This window comes from Myotis myotis, unplaced genomic scaffold (assembly GCF_014108235.1).
Source record: "Myotis myotis isolate mMyoMyo1 unplaced genomic scaffold, mMyoMyo1.p scaffold_m19_p_12, whole genome shotgun sequence".
NCBI lineage: Eukaryota > Metazoa > Chordata > Mammalia > Chiroptera > Vespertilionidae > Myotis > Myotis myotis.
The window spans coordinates 36,504,205-36,523,140 of record NW_023416316.1 but is presented as its reverse complement, the minus strand read 5'-3'; the positions used below and the strand labels follow the sequence as shown (position 1 = coordinate 36,523,140).

General features: G+C 35.2%; 1 protein-coding gene across 11 annotated transcripts in view; it reads left to right on the top strand.

The window, feature by feature from the left end:
• VPS13A (vacuolar protein sorting 13 homolog A) overlaps positions 1 to 18,936 on the top strand; it is a 196,918-nt gene that overhangs the window by 128,339 nt on the left and 49,643 nt on the right. For 10 of the 11 annotated variants that reach the window (XR_004971254.1, XR_004971255.1, XR_004971256.1 and 7 more), the window contains 9 exons: positions 788 to 891; positions 4,702 to 4,984; positions 7,926 to 8,321; positions 8,585 to 8,689; positions 8,799 to 8,945; positions 13,289 to 13,417; positions 13,793 to 13,926; positions 14,606 to 14,735; positions 17,455 to 17,687. Coding sequence is in view for 8 of the 11 variants with exons in the window: in XM_036330768.1 (XP_036186661.1) it covers positions 788 to 891; positions 4,702 to 4,984; positions 7,926 to 8,321; positions 8,585 to 8,689; positions 8,799 to 8,945; positions 13,289 to 13,417; positions 13,793 to 13,926; positions 14,606 to 14,735; positions 17,455 to 17,687 (1,661 nt within the window). In the remaining 3 variants the exon portion in view is untranslated. The remainder of the gene's footprint in view (positions 1 to 787; positions 892 to 4,701; positions 4,985 to 7,925; positions 8,322 to 8,584; positions 8,690 to 8,798; positions 8,946 to 13,288; positions 13,418 to 13,792; positions 13,927 to 14,605; positions 14,736 to 17,454; positions 17,688 to 18,936) is intronic. The other variant, XM_036330774.1, reaches the window with a different exon arrangement.

Sequence of the window (18,936 nt, the reverse complement as noted above, 5' to 3'; positions counted from 1 at the left end):
ACGATGTTATAAATATCCAAATGGCCCTTGGCTAAAGCAAGGTTCCCTCCTATGCCTTAGATAGTTTACTTAGCTCTGTTTGGCTTCTCCTTTCTTATACAATAGCTTCAAAACTATCCAGGCAGCAAGATGGAGGAGTTTTAGGGCTTTTCTTGCTGGATTTTGCTTATATTTTTATTTTCTCTGCTGCTGTCTAACCAGTGTCTGAAAATCATTGTTTAGTTTTTAGGTTGAGAAGGTATATCTGATCCCTATTATTCCATTATGGCTGAAAGCATAAATTCCTTTTCTTTCATTTATGATTTATAATTAACTGTTTTAAAAGATGACTGTTGGGCTGTCCTTGTTGATTTTTAAAATTTCATTAAGTAGTTAAACATTAATTTTAAGTTTTATATAGGTATTATTTTTAGAAATCAAAATGTATTTCTATTTGTGACTAGGTGGAGCAAACAGTAGATATAGAAATAAAATATAGTGAATTTAAGACTCCATTTAATCTTAGTTTTCAGTATGATTTTTTTAAATTAGAGGATATTAGTAAGATATAGAAGGATAAGAAATTATTCTTAATAACCTGTTTGTTTTTATCTATCCAAAGGTAAATATAACTGTTTGTAGGTATATTTTATATTTTTAGGATAATAATTACATGTTTACTTCTTAATTATATAAGCAAGGTAAATATTGCTTTGATCTTTTGTTGGGGTGTTTATGTGGAATATATTTTAAATATCTTTAGTTTATTAGATTAATGATACTAAATATTATTATTTTTCTTTCCTAGATTAGAAATCATTTCTCAATCCCACTTTCTGTTTATGAAGGGAATACTTTATTGGGAATGGCTTCACCTGGAAATGAATTTAACATACCATTAGCATCTTACCGGTGATTCTTTTTATCTACTTGTTTGCTCTACGTCTCTCATAGAGTTTTTAGTTTCTGATTTGGTAGGGATAGCTATCTTTAAATTATCAAACTTTCATCAAATCTTTCCTGTTACTATCTGACCCTATGTGACTTATATAAGTTTCAGGGCACTTAGGAGTGTTTTTAAAGGAAATATTATTTTATATAATTATTTTATACCTTATAAATTAGTTATGCTTTACCAGTAAATTAAATTATTACATGCTTGCAATATAGCCATTATAACCATAATCTTCTATGGGGTGGACAAAAGTAGGTTTACAGTTTTGAGAATGCAAAATACAGAGTTCATTCTTACATTATTACTTATTAATTATTGTATTACTTTTCATATGAACAACTATAAACCTACTTTTGCCCCACTTTGTATATTCACAACTTTAAAAAAATATCTAATTGTGTATAATTGGTGGTTTCTGGATTTACATATACTGTTATGAAGTGATTTTTACTTTTTAAAGGTTTCTAATAAACTTTTTTTGGAATTCCTTTAGAAAACAAAATATTGCACATTTATCTGTTGATTATTTTAGAATTTTAATCAGTTTTAAATATTTAAAGTAACTTGACTAAACTTGATGTAAAATCTTATATTAAGAAAGGATATATTAAAATTGTAACAGAATACTAATGATGGGCTAGTTTCGTAGTTATAGGTTTAATATCATAACAAACAAGTATTATTGTTCAGGATATTTAATTTGGAATTGAAAATTTAAAGCAAGGAAAAATTGAGATTTTGGAAAATAAATCCTTCCTCAGAATAAGCATCATGGTTGCCTAAGGTGCTATTCAGAACACATACTAGACATGGACACTTAGACCTATGCTACAGAAGGACAGAGACAAAATTACAAGCAGTGTTTAAATATCCCCTCCGTCTGTTCATCCTGACCCATGCCTAGGAGTTCAAGACTGGATCACTAATGTTTAGAAGACAATCTAGCAGTTTTAGACACATATTATCAAGTATTAGACCTGCTCACCCTAATAAACGTTCTATTGTCCTTCTGACCATAATGAGTATTATATTACTTAATTTGAACTTGCTGAGGGAAAAAAATTATATATTATTCAGAGAACAACAATAAAATAATTTATAGTACCTGAACATGTTCTAGAGAGGATTATAGGTAGATTACAAGACTTAAGATAACATGTAAGGTATGTTTAAAAATTTCTATGAAGAACCTCAAATTCATTTTGTTTTTGGATAATAAATATTAATGGCACTATGTTTTATTTTTAATAAATTAGTATTATATTTTGTGACTATTTGTAGAAAAATTAAGCCATTAGTTATCTTTATACTTTTTTGTTTAAAGCTAAATATTAATTTGTTACATGGAAGTTATTCAATATTTACTAGAATCATTAATAACTAACCAGCTTGGATTTCACATTAGGTACTCTCCTATTCCAATGCTTAGACATGGGTATACTTACATTTAAGATATGAGCTCTTAAATTAACAAATAGCTATCTTTAATTGTAGAATTTACAGATACTTATCCTTAAATTTAATTCATTTAACAGTTATTTATCACGTCTTTTTATTGTGTATACGACACTGCTGTAGGATAACAAGATGAATTGGCCTGGCTATTCCCCTTGGGTGATTGATATATTATGTAAATACAGAGGTAGAAAATGATGGGTTGTAGAGAGTTACAGAAAGACTTATTGTTTCAGAAAACTATGAAAAACAAAGAAGAGATTACCTAGATGAATTATAGGTAAAATATAATAATGTGGAGATTAGTGGAGAAGGACAATCTTTTTTAAAAATATATTTTATTGATTTTTTACAGAGAGGAAGGGAGAGGGATAGAGAGTTAGAAACATTGATGAGAGAGAAACATCGATCAGCTGCTTCCTGCACACCTCCTACTAGGGATGTACCTGCAACCAAGGTACCTGCCCTTGACCGGAACCAAACCTGGGACCTTTCAGTCTGCAGGACAGCGCTCTATCCGCTGAGCCAAACGTCAGGGTGAGAAGGACAATCTTAAGTGCAAGGAATTACATGAACAAAGATAAGGAGACATGAAAACAAAGGCTTTGTATAGGTCTATGAAGAATAGTTGGGATATGATTGGAGTGTAGTGTGCAAGTTGGAAGATTAAATTTGAAAGATAGTTTTAAGTTCACATTGAGGTAGTTGCTCCTTCATTTTCTTGCACCCATTTATATACATTTTATCTTCATCTGTAATGTAATCTGTTTCTTCCTTTCCCTCTAAGAACATTTGGTGTTCTTCCATTGTAAAACCATTCACTTCATCAGTTCTTCTCATCTAGAACCTCTTGCCACTGAACATCTTTCTCTCATGTTTTCTCTTCATTTATTTCTTAGACTTTTCTTTAAACTTTCATATTTCTCTACTTCAAGTGTTTTCTTCAGAACAAAGATTTTTGGGAAAATTGTCACTTCTGTAGAATACTCTGCAGCCACCCTAGAAAAAGTTATGTGTGTAGGGGAGAAGGAAGTGTCTAATATTATTTCAGAGTCCAGGGTGCCAGTAGTTGGAAGTTCCTGGAAAAGAACACAAAGAAGTGGATATGGAGGGCTCAGAATTTAGTCTAGCAAGTTTAGGGCACCATTAGACATCATTACAGAAATATGTGTAGATATTAAGAATTTTAGGACTGAAGCTTAACCCTTTGCAGTCCAATTTTATTTTTGGAATTCAAACAGTCTGGTCCAGATTAATTGACGGGATTGAATGTTGAACCGGTTTGCGGTGTGGACCTCAGCCTCGACGTTGGACCTGCTCCTAGCGCCTGGTCTGTCGAGTCAGCCTCGACGTTGGACCTGCTCCTAGCACCTGGTCTGTCGAGTCAGCCTTGATGTTGAACCAAAAAGGGTTAAGAAAATAATTAGGTCTAGAGATAGTACTGACAGTTGTTCATCTGTAAGGAACAATGTCACCATAATTGATTAGTTTTACAAGTACAAAAACATTTCTTAAGGATTTATACGTGGACACAGCTTAGGTTTAAAAAATTGTTAAACCTAAAATGTACCTTAAATGTAAACAAAGACAGTGATATTTAAATTTGTGAATTAATCATATGTGATGCCTATTGATTTTGTCACTATCTTCTTGTAACCACTTCTGCAACTATGCCCAACATTTTAATAAAATTAAGTATCTATTGATAGCTTTAACTGGTGATTTTTTCAATAGAAATAATTTTTTAGTTCATGAAATCATTCATGACATTTACTTCCTATTAGGACCACATATCCAGGAAAGACAACTTCTTTAAGTTAAATGTACAAGTCAAAGATAGTTATATATGTTTGCTTTACATATGTGACCTATATGATTATGTATTTTCTGTAAGAAACCAGTTATCTTGTAAACATACTTTTTACAATTTATTTTTTAATTACAGTTGACATATATTAGTTTCATGTATACAACATAGTGATTAGACACTTATATACCTTACAAAGTGATCACTCTAGTAAATTTAGAACCCATATGACACAATATATGGTTAATTGTAAACACACATTTAAGATAGTAAGTTTATAAGATAAATATTCTTTTAAAAGCTAAATAACTATTAATTTCCTGAAAGTTAAGATGAAGATATTTATCTATTGTCTATCTTACCTATTTCTAAGAAGGTGAAAATATAAAAATATATTAAAATAGTATGGAGGGAGGTGATTTCATTGTTCTAAAGCTATAATCATATAATTTAATATGTTTTCTTTTAAAGGATTTCAACACATCTTTTTTAATGTTTTATGCAGATCACTCCTTTTTCTGAAGCCAGAAGATGAGGACTATCAAATGTGTGAAGCAATTGACTTTGAAGAAATTATAAAAAATGAAGGCTCTTTTCTAAAGAGGCAATGTAGACCTATAAACCCGTCTAAGAAACCATTTATTATTAATATTGTCCCAGAAAAAGATAATTTGACATCTCTGTCAGTATATTCAGAAGATGGTTGGGACTTACCATACATAATGCATTTGTGGCCACCTATCCTACTCCGAAATCTTCTTCCTTACAAACTTGTTTATTATATAGAGGTATTCTGGAATTTTATTAAATATCTTTGTGTCTATGGTTTTGGTACTGGGGATAGGTAATACTATTTGGTAATACTCAAATGGAAAATAAATGTTTAATCATGCTGTGTAAGAATAGGATTTAAAAAATATTTTCCATTGATTCACCTTTGAAATTTGACTACTAAGTTGAATATAAATTACCTACACAAGTGTGATATGTCATTTAGAAAATAGAGATGATAGAAATTGCCTACACTCACATCACCTGAAGGTAGCTCTTCAGATTAAAACATTGTAGTTTTAGAATATATATTTTTCTATATTTTCTAAGCATGTACATTTCATATGTCATACATTTAAAATATGGATTCTAACTTTTGAAACAAGTATGATAATTAGTATTAAATAATATTTAAGTACTAGACTTAAGTGGAAAAATGCTGCTACATTATATTATTCTGATAATAGGTCTCTAAAAGGATTTTATGCCCTATAATGATGCTTTTTCTTTTAAATATTTTGTTTTAACAAATTATGTCTGATTTCATCAGGATTTTAATATTACATTTGCCATGCCTATCAAATATAAGAAATTTCTTCATTGTAATTTATTAATTATTGTTTTGGTCATAGTGTATTAATTATTATTGGGATTTACTATATGTATACACTTCTTTGATAATTTTTTGGGGGGGGTGAAGTTAACATCTATGGTTTAAGAATATCTGTTTTTCTTTATATTTGGCAGCTGTTCTAGTGGTTAAGAATTTGCACTTTGCTGTCAGGTAGATCAGAGATTTAATCCTAGCTCTATTACTTACTAACTTTAGGCAAGTTATATTGTCTTTCTGAATTATTATCCTAATTTATGAAAGGGGGATAGTAATAAATCTTGCATGATTGGGATATGGGGAAATCAAACTAGATGATATATATATAAAGGATTTAGCACAGTGCCTTGATTGCTATTCATTTACCTCTCTAACAGCACCACCACTACTATTCTGTTTTGTGGATATTAACATGCCAGGTGTCAATAACTTAAATTACTTTTACTTTAACTAATTTAAAATCTTAAGATGAAGAGATTCCTGTGTTATAACAACAGGAAGGAACCAAGTTAGAGATGCTAGACAATCTGGTGAATTATCCAGGCATACTATCTATCTATGTTCCATTCTCATAGGACTTTTGATGCTTTTAGGGATCACATTCTGTTTGCTAGCTCCCAATGGATATGACCAATTTTTAGAAAGACAGGTTAGCTGTGGTATGAAGAAGGGATTAAAGGAGACAAGAGCAGTTAGGAGACTTAAAGTGAGAGGACACAGTGGCAGGAACTAAGGTAATGAAAGTGGGGGTGAAGAGAAATGAATGTTTTTGAGAGATGCATAAGATATAATACTATAAACAACTAGAGGCCCGGTGCATGAATTCGTGCATGGGTGGGGTCCAGCTGGCCCACCCTGATGGGGCCGATCAGGCCAGGCCAGCTGGGAGGAGGAGCCATAGGCAGTTGGCATGCTGGTCCCGCCCCCGATTGGGGGGGGGCGGGGACAAAATCAGGGATGGGGCCAGCCAAGGGGAGGGGCTCCGAGAGGTTGGAAGGCCGACCCTGCTCCCTGGTTGAATTCTGGTCGAACTCCCAGTTGAGGGGACAATTTGCATATTACCCTTTTATTATCTACTAGAGGCCTGGTGCACAAAATTCATGCACAAATGGGGGGGAGTCCCTCTGCCCAGCCTGCACCCTCTCCAATCCGGGACTCCTCTCGCAGTCCGGAACCACTGGCTCCTAACTGCTCACCTACCTGCCTGCTTGATATCCCCTGCTGGCTTGATTGCCCCTAACTGCTCTCCCTTCCTGGCCCCCTAACTGCCTAACTGCTCTCAGCTGCTGGCCTGATCCCCCTAACTGCCTATCTGCTCTCCCCCCCTGGACTGATCCCCCTAACTGCCTGCTTGCTACCTTACCTTCTCCCTTCTTCCGCAGTGCTGGCCTTCTCCCTTCCCCCGTGGCGCCAACCTTCTCACCTCCTCCCTTCTCCCGTGACACCACCTTCTCCTTCTGCCTTCTCCCTTCTGCCTTCTGCGGTGCCTTCTCCCATGGCCTCTGCAAAAGGGACCATGGTGCTGGATCGGCCCTCACAGCTGCCATGGCTGCCGGTCCTCGGCCTTGCAGCCACTGTGGCTTTGTCTGGAAGGACCTCTGGAAGACCTCTGGTCTAATTAGCATACTACCCTTTTATTAGTATAGATAATAATAAAAGCATAATATGCTAATTAGATGGGACAGCTGAACGACTTTCCGGACAAAGCCTGGGCTGTGAGGCTTGAAGCAAGCTGCCGCGGCTGCGAGGGCCAAACCCCTTGCACAAATTTCATGCATTGGGCCTCTAATATAGGATAATTGGAAATGGGTGATGAAGGATTGTTAACAATCAAGAGTGGGACTTATTTTGGATTATCATCTCTTTTCTCATGCATTTTTCATAATTTTTTAGTTTTCAAAACTAAAATGACTAATGGATAAGATTTCATCACTTCTCATGCATTTTCCATCATTTTTTAGCTTTCAAAAACTAAAATTACTAATGGATAAGATTTTTAAAATGTTTTACTAGTTATATGCATTATAATGTTTACTAGTTCCATTAAAGTTTTACATTATATTACTTAGTTTTATCCTAACCATAGTCCTTTGAAGTTGATCATTTAGACCATTTTTGAAATATGATAACTCATATCTCGAATAATTTACCCACAGACTTGGAGGAAATGTGAAAGTTTACATAGTAGGCAGAGTTAGAACTTGAATATAAGTCTTCTAACTTGTTCAGACAGAACTATGTTTCAAAAGCAGTTCGTATAACATTTGAAATCCTTAAATAGAATTTTTGGCATATTTATCTGAGACATTAAAAAATTTACTATATTTACTATATTTTGTTTATTACAGGGGAATGAACATAGAGTTTTTACTCTAAATGAAGGTTCTTCTGCCCATATTTGTACCGTACAATTGGATAAAGCAATACTACATTTAAAATTACTTGACTATCTTAATCAAGATTGGAAAAGTGAATATCATATAAAACCTAATCAACAAGATATTAGTTTCATCAGTTTTACCTGTGTTACAGAAATAGAAAAGACTGATTTAGATATTGCTATCCATGTGACTTATAATCCTGGCCAGACAGTTGTGGCATTTCATAGCCCTTACTGGATGGTCAATAAAACTGGTCGAATGTTACAGTATAAAGCAGATGGAATTCATCGAAAGCATCCGCCTAATTATAAAATGCCAGTTCTCTTTTCTTTTCAGCCAAAGCACTTTTTTAATAACAATAAGGTATGTAAAGTTTTTTAACTTTTTTTTTTTTAGCTATTTATCACTCCTTTTTAGATTTTAGAATTTTGAAGAATAAAATAATATGAAACAGGTAGAAATAACATTTGTTAAATATTTGAGGTTATAAAGATTAGAATTTTGTGTTGGGAAATGTTTAGTGCATTAACAGTACAATATTTATGCTAAAAAGCAAAATGTATAAATTTAGGTTGGAATTTTTAAAGGTACTTATGTTGTAATATCTTTGAAATATTTTTTCCTAGGTTCAGCTTATGATAACTGATAGTGAATTATCAGATCAGTTTTCAATTGATACTGTTGGTAGTCATGGAGCTGTTAAATGTAAAGGCATGAACATGGAGTATCAAGTGAGTTCATTCTCTGCTCATCAAGAAATTTTTATTTAAACTGTGTCTATTGACTACTTAATTTTTAAGGATGTTATGATAATGTAATAAATAATATGTTTTTCCTTAGGTTGGTGTCATTATAGACCTCAGCAGTTTTAACATTACCAGAATTGTGACATTTACCCCTTTTTATATGATCGAAAACAAAAGCAAGTATCATATATCAGTGGCTGAAGAGGGGAGTGATAAATGGCTCTCTCTCGATTTGGAGCAGGTGGGTAGATAGATTTCAATAATATAGCTCTTAGGAATTTCATTTTTCCTGGAAGTTAGATAACTGAAATTACTATGTAATGTTTTATCTTTCCATTCCCCCCATTTTATTTGTTTCATAATCATTTATTGAGTATTTGTACCAAGCCCTAGATATTTAATTACTAAAATTCAGAACTTGCCATCGAGAAATACATTTCTCGGTAAGGGAGGTAAACATTTAGCAATTACTAACCAAATGGAGTCAAATAGAGCAGTAGAAGACTAGATAAGGTATTAATGCAGGAAAGAGAAGGAAATAATTTATTCTCTTCAGGAAGCTGTTAGGACTGCCTTTAAAGACTAGATTAAGCCAGTTATTTCAAGAAGGTGGTAGTGTCTTAGGAGTAAAATATTTCTTTTACTCCATCTTTAGTTGTTAAACCTCTACATAAGAGCTGTCTGAAGGACTGCCAGAGGGTGATAGAATATTTTACTTATGAAGAAATTTTATTCAAATATGTTAGGATTATAAGAGAAGTGTTTGCTATTTTTATTCATTATTCTATCTTGCTTTTAAGCCATCCTTCTTGAGTCATTTGGTTGAGCTACTTCCTTTAGAATTTGCTTTAGTGCTGGTTCTGTAGGAAAGTACCGTCAGTGGGTGTTTACCCATAAAGTTTTTATCATCATCTTTCTTTTATGATGCCTTTTCTTGATAATTCTATTTTTTCTCAGCATGTTGTATATTTTACTCCACTGTTTTTTGGCTTCCATTTTTGTTGAAAATTTGGCTGTGGTTCTGTCATTTCTTTGGAGGTCATCTTTCTTTTTTCCTTAGCTGCTTCAGTCTTCTCTTTGTGTTTGATATTTTGCAGTCATACTATTTGTCTACATGTGGGTTCCTTTTATATATCCTGCCTCATATGCCTTACTGCTAGATCTGTGGGGTAATGATTTTTCATACTTTCTATAAAATTTGCAACTATTGTCTCTTTAAGTATTCTCCTGTTCATCCATTTTCTCCTTCTGAGCCTTTAATCAGACATACCCTAGACTTTCATATTCTATTTTCTCTGTCTCTTAATATCTTTTTTTTCTATCTATATAACTTTCTGTGCTACAATCTGGATAAATTCTATGTATATTTTCCGTAATTTTTTACTTTTACTATGTCTAAACTGTTGTTTAAACCCTCACCTGAGTTTTTTATTTGTATTTCTCATTCCCATAAGCTCCACTTTTTTCAAGTCTGCCTGTTAATTCATTCTTTTAGCAAATACTTATTGTGTACTCCTATGTGCCTTGCGATAGTTACATTTGCTAATGAAACCACAAGTCCCAGTCTTTGTATAGTTTATATTTTAATGGAGTTGTAAGGAAACAGTAAATGAATAATACCATGATCAGTTAGTAAAATATATAATATGTTTAAAGGTGACGGGGGAATAGAAATAAGACAGGTAAAGGAGTATTAAGAGTTATAATGAATACCCTGGCCGGTGTGCTCAGTGGTTAGAAAATCACCCAATGGACCAAGGTTCTTGGGTTCAATTCCCAGTCAATGGCATGTACCTGGGTTGTAGGTTTGATCCCTACCCTACCTTGGGACAGGTATGAGAGGCAACCAATCTATGTGTCTCTCTCGCATTGATTATTTTCTCCCTCTCTCTTTTTCTATCTCCTTTACCCTCCCTCCCTTCCACTCTCTCTAAAAAAAAAAAAAAAAAAAATTAGTGGAAAAAAATATTCTCAGGTGAGGATTAAAAATAAAGTCACAGCGAAAAGGGGTGAGCTATAATTTTGCATAAGGTGGTCAAGGCTAGGACTTATTGAGGTCACATTTGAAAGACTTGGAGGAATTGTGAGAATTAGCAATTGTCAGGAGCTCAGCTGAGCTGGCGCTAAGCAGCCAGGTATTGGAGTAGCTGATTAAGATAACAAACCAAAATGAACATAGTCAAACCTTTAATCAGTCGCTTACTGAGATTGTAGAAGCAAGAAGCTAAACTGGAGAAAGCCCCAACTCCCCTGTTCCATTTTTCCTATGGAACAGCATTGGTCAGGCAGGGTCAGGTAGATCAGCAAGACACTAGGGTTGTGTCACAATCAGAGGAGCCCTGAACAAAAGGCTTTTACAGTTTTATGGATCTGGAAGATGGGGGTGAACAAGGGGAAAGGCTCGGAGTGGAAAAATCCTGAACACTGAGTCAGAATAGAGAATATGTGTCTTCAGGGTTCCCCTTCTCACCTTGATAAAGAGGTTTTGCATAGGTTCCTGAGGAAGGCCTATGCCAAGGGCACTACAAAAAAAGCCTCTGAATAAAGGTGCCTGGGGTAGGAATGCAGATATGTGTAAGAGCTTGGCTGGAGGTAGGGCTGAGTCCTTGACAATGCAATAAGCTGGCTGTGCACCTGGTCTGGTGTGGGAGGACAGCTTTTCCCTGTGAGGCCTGCCATAAAAAAAAATAAAAAAAAAATCACCTTTGTCATTAACTATATTCTGACCTGAAAATTACACGTAGCTTTTTAGCCAGGAGCTGGCCACTTCAGCAATGTGGGTATCTGGAAAAGAGCATTAGTGACAGAAGGATCAGCCAGGGTAGGTGCCCCAAGGTTGGAGAATATTTGGCATGTTTGAGGGAAAGCGAAGTGGCCAGTAGTACTGGAAGAAGGAAAGGTAGCAGAGGACAAGGTATAACAGTGATAAAGGGTAATCGTGCAGAACTTTCTGAGCCATTGCAAGGATTTATCTTTTGCTCTGAGTGAAATGGAGAACTGTTGGAGGGTTTTGAATAGTTAAACATAGTATGCTTTCAATAAATATTTGTTAAATAAATATAGTATTCTTGTAAATGTTTCGTGTGGGTTCTTGGCTTGTTGGATATAGAACTGTCTATGTATCTAATTGCAGAGATTAAAGTGGCAGCTTTGTTTTGCTTTATAGGTTTTCTAGGTATAACTTTTTCCATACTTTTATTTACAGCAGTTCTATGTCTCGATTTATGTGTCTATTGCCAGTAACATTATTGGGTCTTATCTTTTTAAAAACACATTCTATAGCCCATGTCTTTCGACAGTTAGTTTATATTTATATTAATTTTGATTACAACTGCATAACAATTTTTTTTTAAGAGAGATCTTGTCTTATTTTCAGTTTCCCCTTTCTTAAGATATCTTTTCTTTGCTAGTTTAAAAAGTCTTATATTTTAATTTTGGCTTATAGTGGCCAACCTTACCATAAGATTTATACTCATGATTATTACCTATATAGATTTGTTTAGCTTATCTATAGCTCTGTTTTCCCACTACAAAAGACAAGTACTTTCCTACTTTCTCTAGTCTCAAGAGGTGGAGCATACAATATTTTTAAAAGATATGCAGCATATCTTTTTAAGCATAAAAACATTTTTTAAGGCAAGGCTACCAGAAGGTAGCAGGCTAGGGAAGTTCAGAGAGCACATCAGTGCCTCATGGGAAGTAGACTTGGATTAGCATTGCTGCTCTTTTAATTCTTCCAGGTAAGTGTCTGCTAGGTTGCAGGAAATCCTGAGGGGCACCTTTTAAGCCTCTTACAGCCTTAACCATGTTCCATCTAGTTCTGTTAATCACCTTTTATGGTTGAATAAAACGGACTCTAACAGGTCAGTTCTGCTACATTTTCCCAGGTCATGTGATAATCAGATATCACACATGAACAGTCTCACTGAAATACGTGACGTCTCCTGTCTGGCTGGGGCTTACAGACAGTTTGCATCTCCATTCCTCTCCGTGTAGTTCTTTTTGTTCCCAGCTCCCGCTAATCTAGTCTTCTTTCTGGGTACACTGACTGTCTCCTATTCTTTCAGTTTGGTTTTCAAATCACCGATATCCAGGTAGTTTTTAATTTTTTGAGCCTGTTTCCTGTTCTGAACTTTGAATATATCTTTTACTTTTGTACTCTTGTTTGACTTCCCTGAGTCAACATTTGGGTGTACTTTACTGCTTAATTTCCAAGGGTTGCCCACAACTGACTATGATTTTCAGTAACTGATCACTTGCTTCCCTTGTGCTCTCTGCTCAGCTTGTTGATTTTTCAAACCCTTCTCTAGATCTGGACCACATTAAAATTTCTGTTTATCATAGCTTTTCAGCTTACTATCCGTTACTGCTTGTTTTCACACTGTCCACAAGTGGCAACCCATCTCTATGTAGGCAGTTTATAACTGTTTAGGTAAATAACCCAGTAACCAGAGCACTGTTGAAAGAGATTTATTTTCATTTTATTTTGTTTACTCTGATGGATTTATTAAAATGATAAAGGTCTTTATGGTACAATATATTGTAGGTTCTAAAAAAAATAAATATATGTAATATATGTTTTAGTGTATTCCCTTTTGGCCTGAGGATGCTTCAAATAAACTTCTTATTCAAGTTGAAAGAAGTAGAGGCCCTCCCCAAAAGATACATTTTAACAAGCAAGAAAATTGTATTTTATTACGTCTGGATAATGAGGTAATTAATTTTGTGTGTGTGTGTGTGTGTGTGATGAGTTAATGTTACCTACTAGTATTTAATTTTTTTGTATCAAATAATTTTCTCATGGTTTTTTTCCCTTTCACCAAAAATGAACAAAGATTTCTTTTTTGTGGGGGAAAAAAGTACTAAAGGGAAACAGTCATAAAACAATTTTGTTATACAGAGTTAGTAGAAGTGGCTAGAATATACATCTGGAATTTGACCCATCTATATATAATAATTGAGAGTATAGTTTCTCAGACATGCCATATAAAATAAAAATATGTTATGAAAAGTTTTATTATTAAGTGTTGTTAGTTAATATTCTTTGAAAAATGATCACATTAGAGAATATTTTCTCTTTTTTTATAGCTTGGCGGTATTATAGCAGAAGTTAATTTGGCTGAGCATTCTACAGTTATTAAATTTTCAGATTATCATGATGGAGCAGCTACATTCCTATTAATAAATCACACTAAGAATGACATTATTGAATATAAGCAAAGGTAAGAAGAGGATCACAAATACAGTATCCCCTGATTTGAGCAAAGTCTAGGTCAGGGGTGGGCAAACTTTTTGACTCGAGGGCCACAATGGGTTCTTAAACTGGACCGGAGGGCCGGAACAAAAGCATGGATGGAGTGTTTGTGTGAACTAATATAAATTCAAAGTAAACATCATTACATAAAAGGGTACAGTCTTTTTTTTCAATAGTTTTATTCATTTCAAACGGGCCGGATCCGGCCCGCAGGCCGTAGTTTGCCCACAGCTGGTCTAGGTGATGAAACACTGACTTTATGATGATTTCTTTTTTTAAATTAAATATATTTTTATTGATTTCAGAGAAGAAGAGAGAGATAGAAACATCAATTATGAGAGAGAAACATTCATCAGCTGCCTCCTGCACATCCCCTACTGGGGATCGAACCATGACCAAGAATCGAACCATGACCTTCTGGTTCATAGATTTATGCTCAACCACTGAGTCTCACCAGCTGGGCTATTCTCATTGTTTTCTTAGAAAACCACTTTTCCATTATATAAGGAAAAACTTTCAGTCTACTGTTAATCAGAAATATTACAAATCTCAATTAATTGACTTGGAATTACTGAACTATATTATTTTGGGTTCTTTATTCATTTTCTTACACTTAATTTAATGCCTATTTTTACTATTTGTGTCAGTTCTCTCAGTGAAATAGAAGACTCTCTCCCTCCTGGAAAAGCAGTATTTTATACATGGGCCGATCCAGTGGGCTCTAGAAAGCTGAAGTGGAGTTGTGGGAAAAGCCACGGTGAAGTAACACAAAAAGATGTATGTTTTACGCTGATTATCATGATGTCCTCAGCAGTATTTTTTTTGTTTTTTAAAAAGTATTCTCTTTGAGCCTTACTAGTTTTAAGGCATGTTTATGTCTGCACTACTAAAATAAACTGACAAAGATTTAAAAAATATTCAAACTTTAACTTAACCAAAAATGTTTAAAACTTGAAGTAGTCTTATTTTGCCTACATCATTATTTGCTTCCATCCTATATAATAAAAGGCTAATATGCAAATTGACCCTAACAGCAGAATGACCAGGAATGACCGGTCACTACGATGTGCACTGACCATCAGGAGGCAGATGCTCAACGCAGAAGCTACCCCCTGGTGGTCAGTGCGCTCCCACAGGAGGAGCTCTGCTCAGCCACAAGGCAGGCTGACAGCTACAAGCACAGCAGCAGTGGCGGGAGCCTATCCCACCTCCTCAGCAGTGCTAAGGATGTCCGACTGACGGCTTAGGCCCATTCCTTTTGGGAAGTGGGCCTAAGCCGTCAGTCAGACATCCTCTGAGGGCTCCTGGGCTGCCAGAGGGATGTCTGACTACCAGCTTAGGCCTGATCCCCCAAGGAGCAGGCCTAAGCTGGCAGGTGGGCATCCTCCGAGGGTTCCCGGACTGCAAGAAGACACAGGCCGGGCTGAGGGACACCCCCCCCCCTCCAGTGCACGGATTTTCATGCACTGGACCTCTAGTCCTATATAATAAATAGGTAATGTGCAAGTTGAACATCACTCCAACACACAAAGATGGCTGCCCCCATGTGGTCAAAGATGGCCGCCACAAGATGGCTGGCAGGGGAGGGCTGTTGTGGGCGATCAGGCCAACAGGGGAGAATAGTTGGGGGGGGACCCAGGCCTGCAGAGGAGGGCAGTTGGGAGGGACAAAGCCTGCAAGGGAGAGCATTTGGGGGGGGACCAAGCCTGCAAGGGAGTGCAGTTGGGGGTGTCCAGGCCGGCAGGGGAGGGCAGTTAGGGGCAATCGGGCTGGCAGGGAGGGCATTTAGGGGCAACCAGGCTGGCCAGGGAGGGAAGTTAGGGGTGACCGGGCCAGCAGGAAGGGCAGTTGGGGGTGACCAGGCCTGCAGGGGAAGACAGGGGTGACCAGGATGGCAGGGGAGGGTAGTTAGGGGCAACCAGGCTGGCAGGGGAGGACAGTTAGGGGTGACCAGGCTGGCAAGGATGTGCAGTTAGGGGTGACCGGGCCAGCAGGGGAGGGCAGTTAGGGGCAATCGGGCCGGCAGGGGAGCAGTTAGGTGTCAATCAGGCTGGCAGGGGAGTGATTAGGGGGTGATCAGGCTGGCAGGCAGAAGTGGTTAGGGGCAATCAGGGAGGCAGGCGAGCAGTTGGGAGCCAGCAGTCCTGGATTTTGAGAGGGATATCTGACTGCCCACCAGGATCAGGCCTAAACGGGCAGTCAGACACCCCTTGAGGGGTCCCAGATTGGAGAGGGTGCAGGCTGGGCTGAGGGACACACACACACACACACACACACACACACACACACACATTTCATGCACCGGGCCTCTAGTTATGGTATAAAGGTAAATTGTAATTAGAGAGGGGCTTTCAGCATTCACCTCATGAACAGATATACTTTTCATTGACAGTCATCTTAGGCCATTTTCACTTCTGTGAGGAACATCTAGGGATCTACTAACTAAAGAATTTATTTCTGGTAGCAAGCTATTATTGATATGGTTTTTTATAATGATAAAGTTGTACATAAACATTTTCCAATAATATTTTCAAAGGCTTTCAGAAATTGGGGTCTTTTTAGAAATTGTTTTTAAACAATTAAAAATTAAAATTTTTTTAGTCTTTTAAAATTCATCTTAATTTGACCCCTATTCCAACGTCTTATTTATTTGATCTGTTGGTTAGTAAATTTGCATATTTATGCCATAATGATAGTTGAATTTTATAAAGCTAAATCTGAAATCCACTATGAAATATTAGAAATACTGTATAAATATTTGAAAATAAATTAGCTTATTGCTATATATTTTATTTCAGAAAGAATTATAAGCAACATGTTTGTTCCTAGATACTGATTTTACAGTAACAACTCCAGTTTTTAATATCAGTGGGTTATAATAAATGTGTACTGTATATTAAAATTTCTTCTTAATCAGAATATTTACTTAACTAGAAATTCATGGGTAACTGTTAATTATTAGAATTTGCTGTATTTATCTTGTCATTGAACCTCAAGACCCTGATAACAGTGCAATGCTTATATATAAAGGCTTCCTGCAGAATTACTCACCTGTGCTGAATATCCATGTTTTGTAGAGCATGCAATTGAGATGTCAGATATGTTTTATCCTATTTACTTCAGCTCTGTAAGGAAAATGAATTTCTGACTTAAAAATAAATAATGCATTGGTTAGTCTTAGGATAAAGGAGAGAAAATAATGCTTTGTGTTATTGATAAGCCTACACAGGAAGACTTTAATTAGACTTTATTAGGATATTAATAAAAGAATAATTGATGTGTCTTCCTTGCTAATAACTTTATAGTAGTAATGGCAGAAGCAGATATCAAATTATTGTAATTATGTAAATTTCCATTGTTACACAAATATTAATTCATTTAGTTTGTTTGACCCTGTGAAGGAGGTGCCATTACTATTCTCATTTTTTAAATATTAGTTTAAATGTTGGTTGGTGCCATACTCTTAATTTTTTATTTTTTGGTGGTTTTATTTTAGGATATGATGACACCTATAAATTTGGGGAAAAAGACTATTTATTTAGTTTCATTCTTTGAAGGCTTACAACGCATTATTTTATTCACTGAAGATCCAAAGGTATTTAAAGTGACATATGAAAATGAGAAAGCAGAATTAGCAGAGCAAGAAATTGTGTTGGCATTACAAGATGTTGGAATTTCTCTTGTCAACAATTACACAAAGCAAGAAGTAGCCTATATTGGCATTACAAGGTTAGATGCATCATAATTTGGATAAATTTAAATCAGTTCTTTATCATCAAGAATGGTGATTGTAAAATCTGAAATAATTTAGTTTAACATCTTTGTTTTGATTAGCCATGATACTAAGATAATGTTAATTTTAAAATGCTTGTGAGATTTTTTTTGCCCTTGAGATAAAGATATATGATAAATCAAATTCATAAATCCCTTTTTATGTTGTTCATTCTCTCATTCTCTAAAAAGTTAGATTTATTCAACTTATCAAAAGTCTACTTTCTTAACATGCCATAATGTTATTCCACTACAATGCAGGGTATGTTGATGCTCCTTAAATAGAGGTTCAAGGAATAAAGACAATCACGTTCTAATTTCACCTTAACACTTTAAGAGCTAATAAGGTGATACTGTATTTATTATTCCCCAAATAAGTCACCACTAGTAAAACTTTGTTTTCCCTATGCCCGTAATACTCCTGTTTACAAGTACTTACAGTAAAATTAATTTATGTGTATTAGTAACTAATTTGAGGGTATTACTGGATTCCAGTCTGTATAACCAGGATCTTTTAATTTAAACTAATGTACAGATATGTGTGTGTGTGTGTGTATGTATGTATGTATATGTATATATATCATATATCTTTATATAAAAAATGTATAATGTATAAATGATATATAATCCAGATTTAAATTTTTTTTTATAAATGCATCTAGAAATGTCCCTAACTCTTCATTGACTGGAATATATTCTAAAAGGAATATTAAAAACTATTTTCATAGAAATATGTATTCCTAAAAAATGTTTATTATTTAAACAAAAATGTCAAATAGACAACCTGTTATGGGCTATGTCCTATGCTATGGTGTGAATGCAAGTGGGAGTAACACATGGTTCCTATCTTTTTTTAAATTAAGTGAATATAAATTTTAGAAGGAATAAACAAATAGAGTACTTAAATAAAATTAAATAACTTACGTACTAAAACAGAAAGAGTGAAGTAATTTTAGAATATGGGTAGATTTTTTGTTCTGTATTTAATTATTTTGGCAATTTTTCACTGAAATAGATTTGTTTCATTAATTCTCTCATTTTCCTAGATTGTTTCATACTCTGTCTCTTTTTAAACCCCCATTTCTTCTCTCAGCTCACTGCCTTGCATCCCATTTCACTGAGAAAATTGAAGCAATCAAAAAAGAACTTTCAAAGACCCACCCCCCAATATCAATTTCCTACTCACCAGCGTTTATTACCTATATAC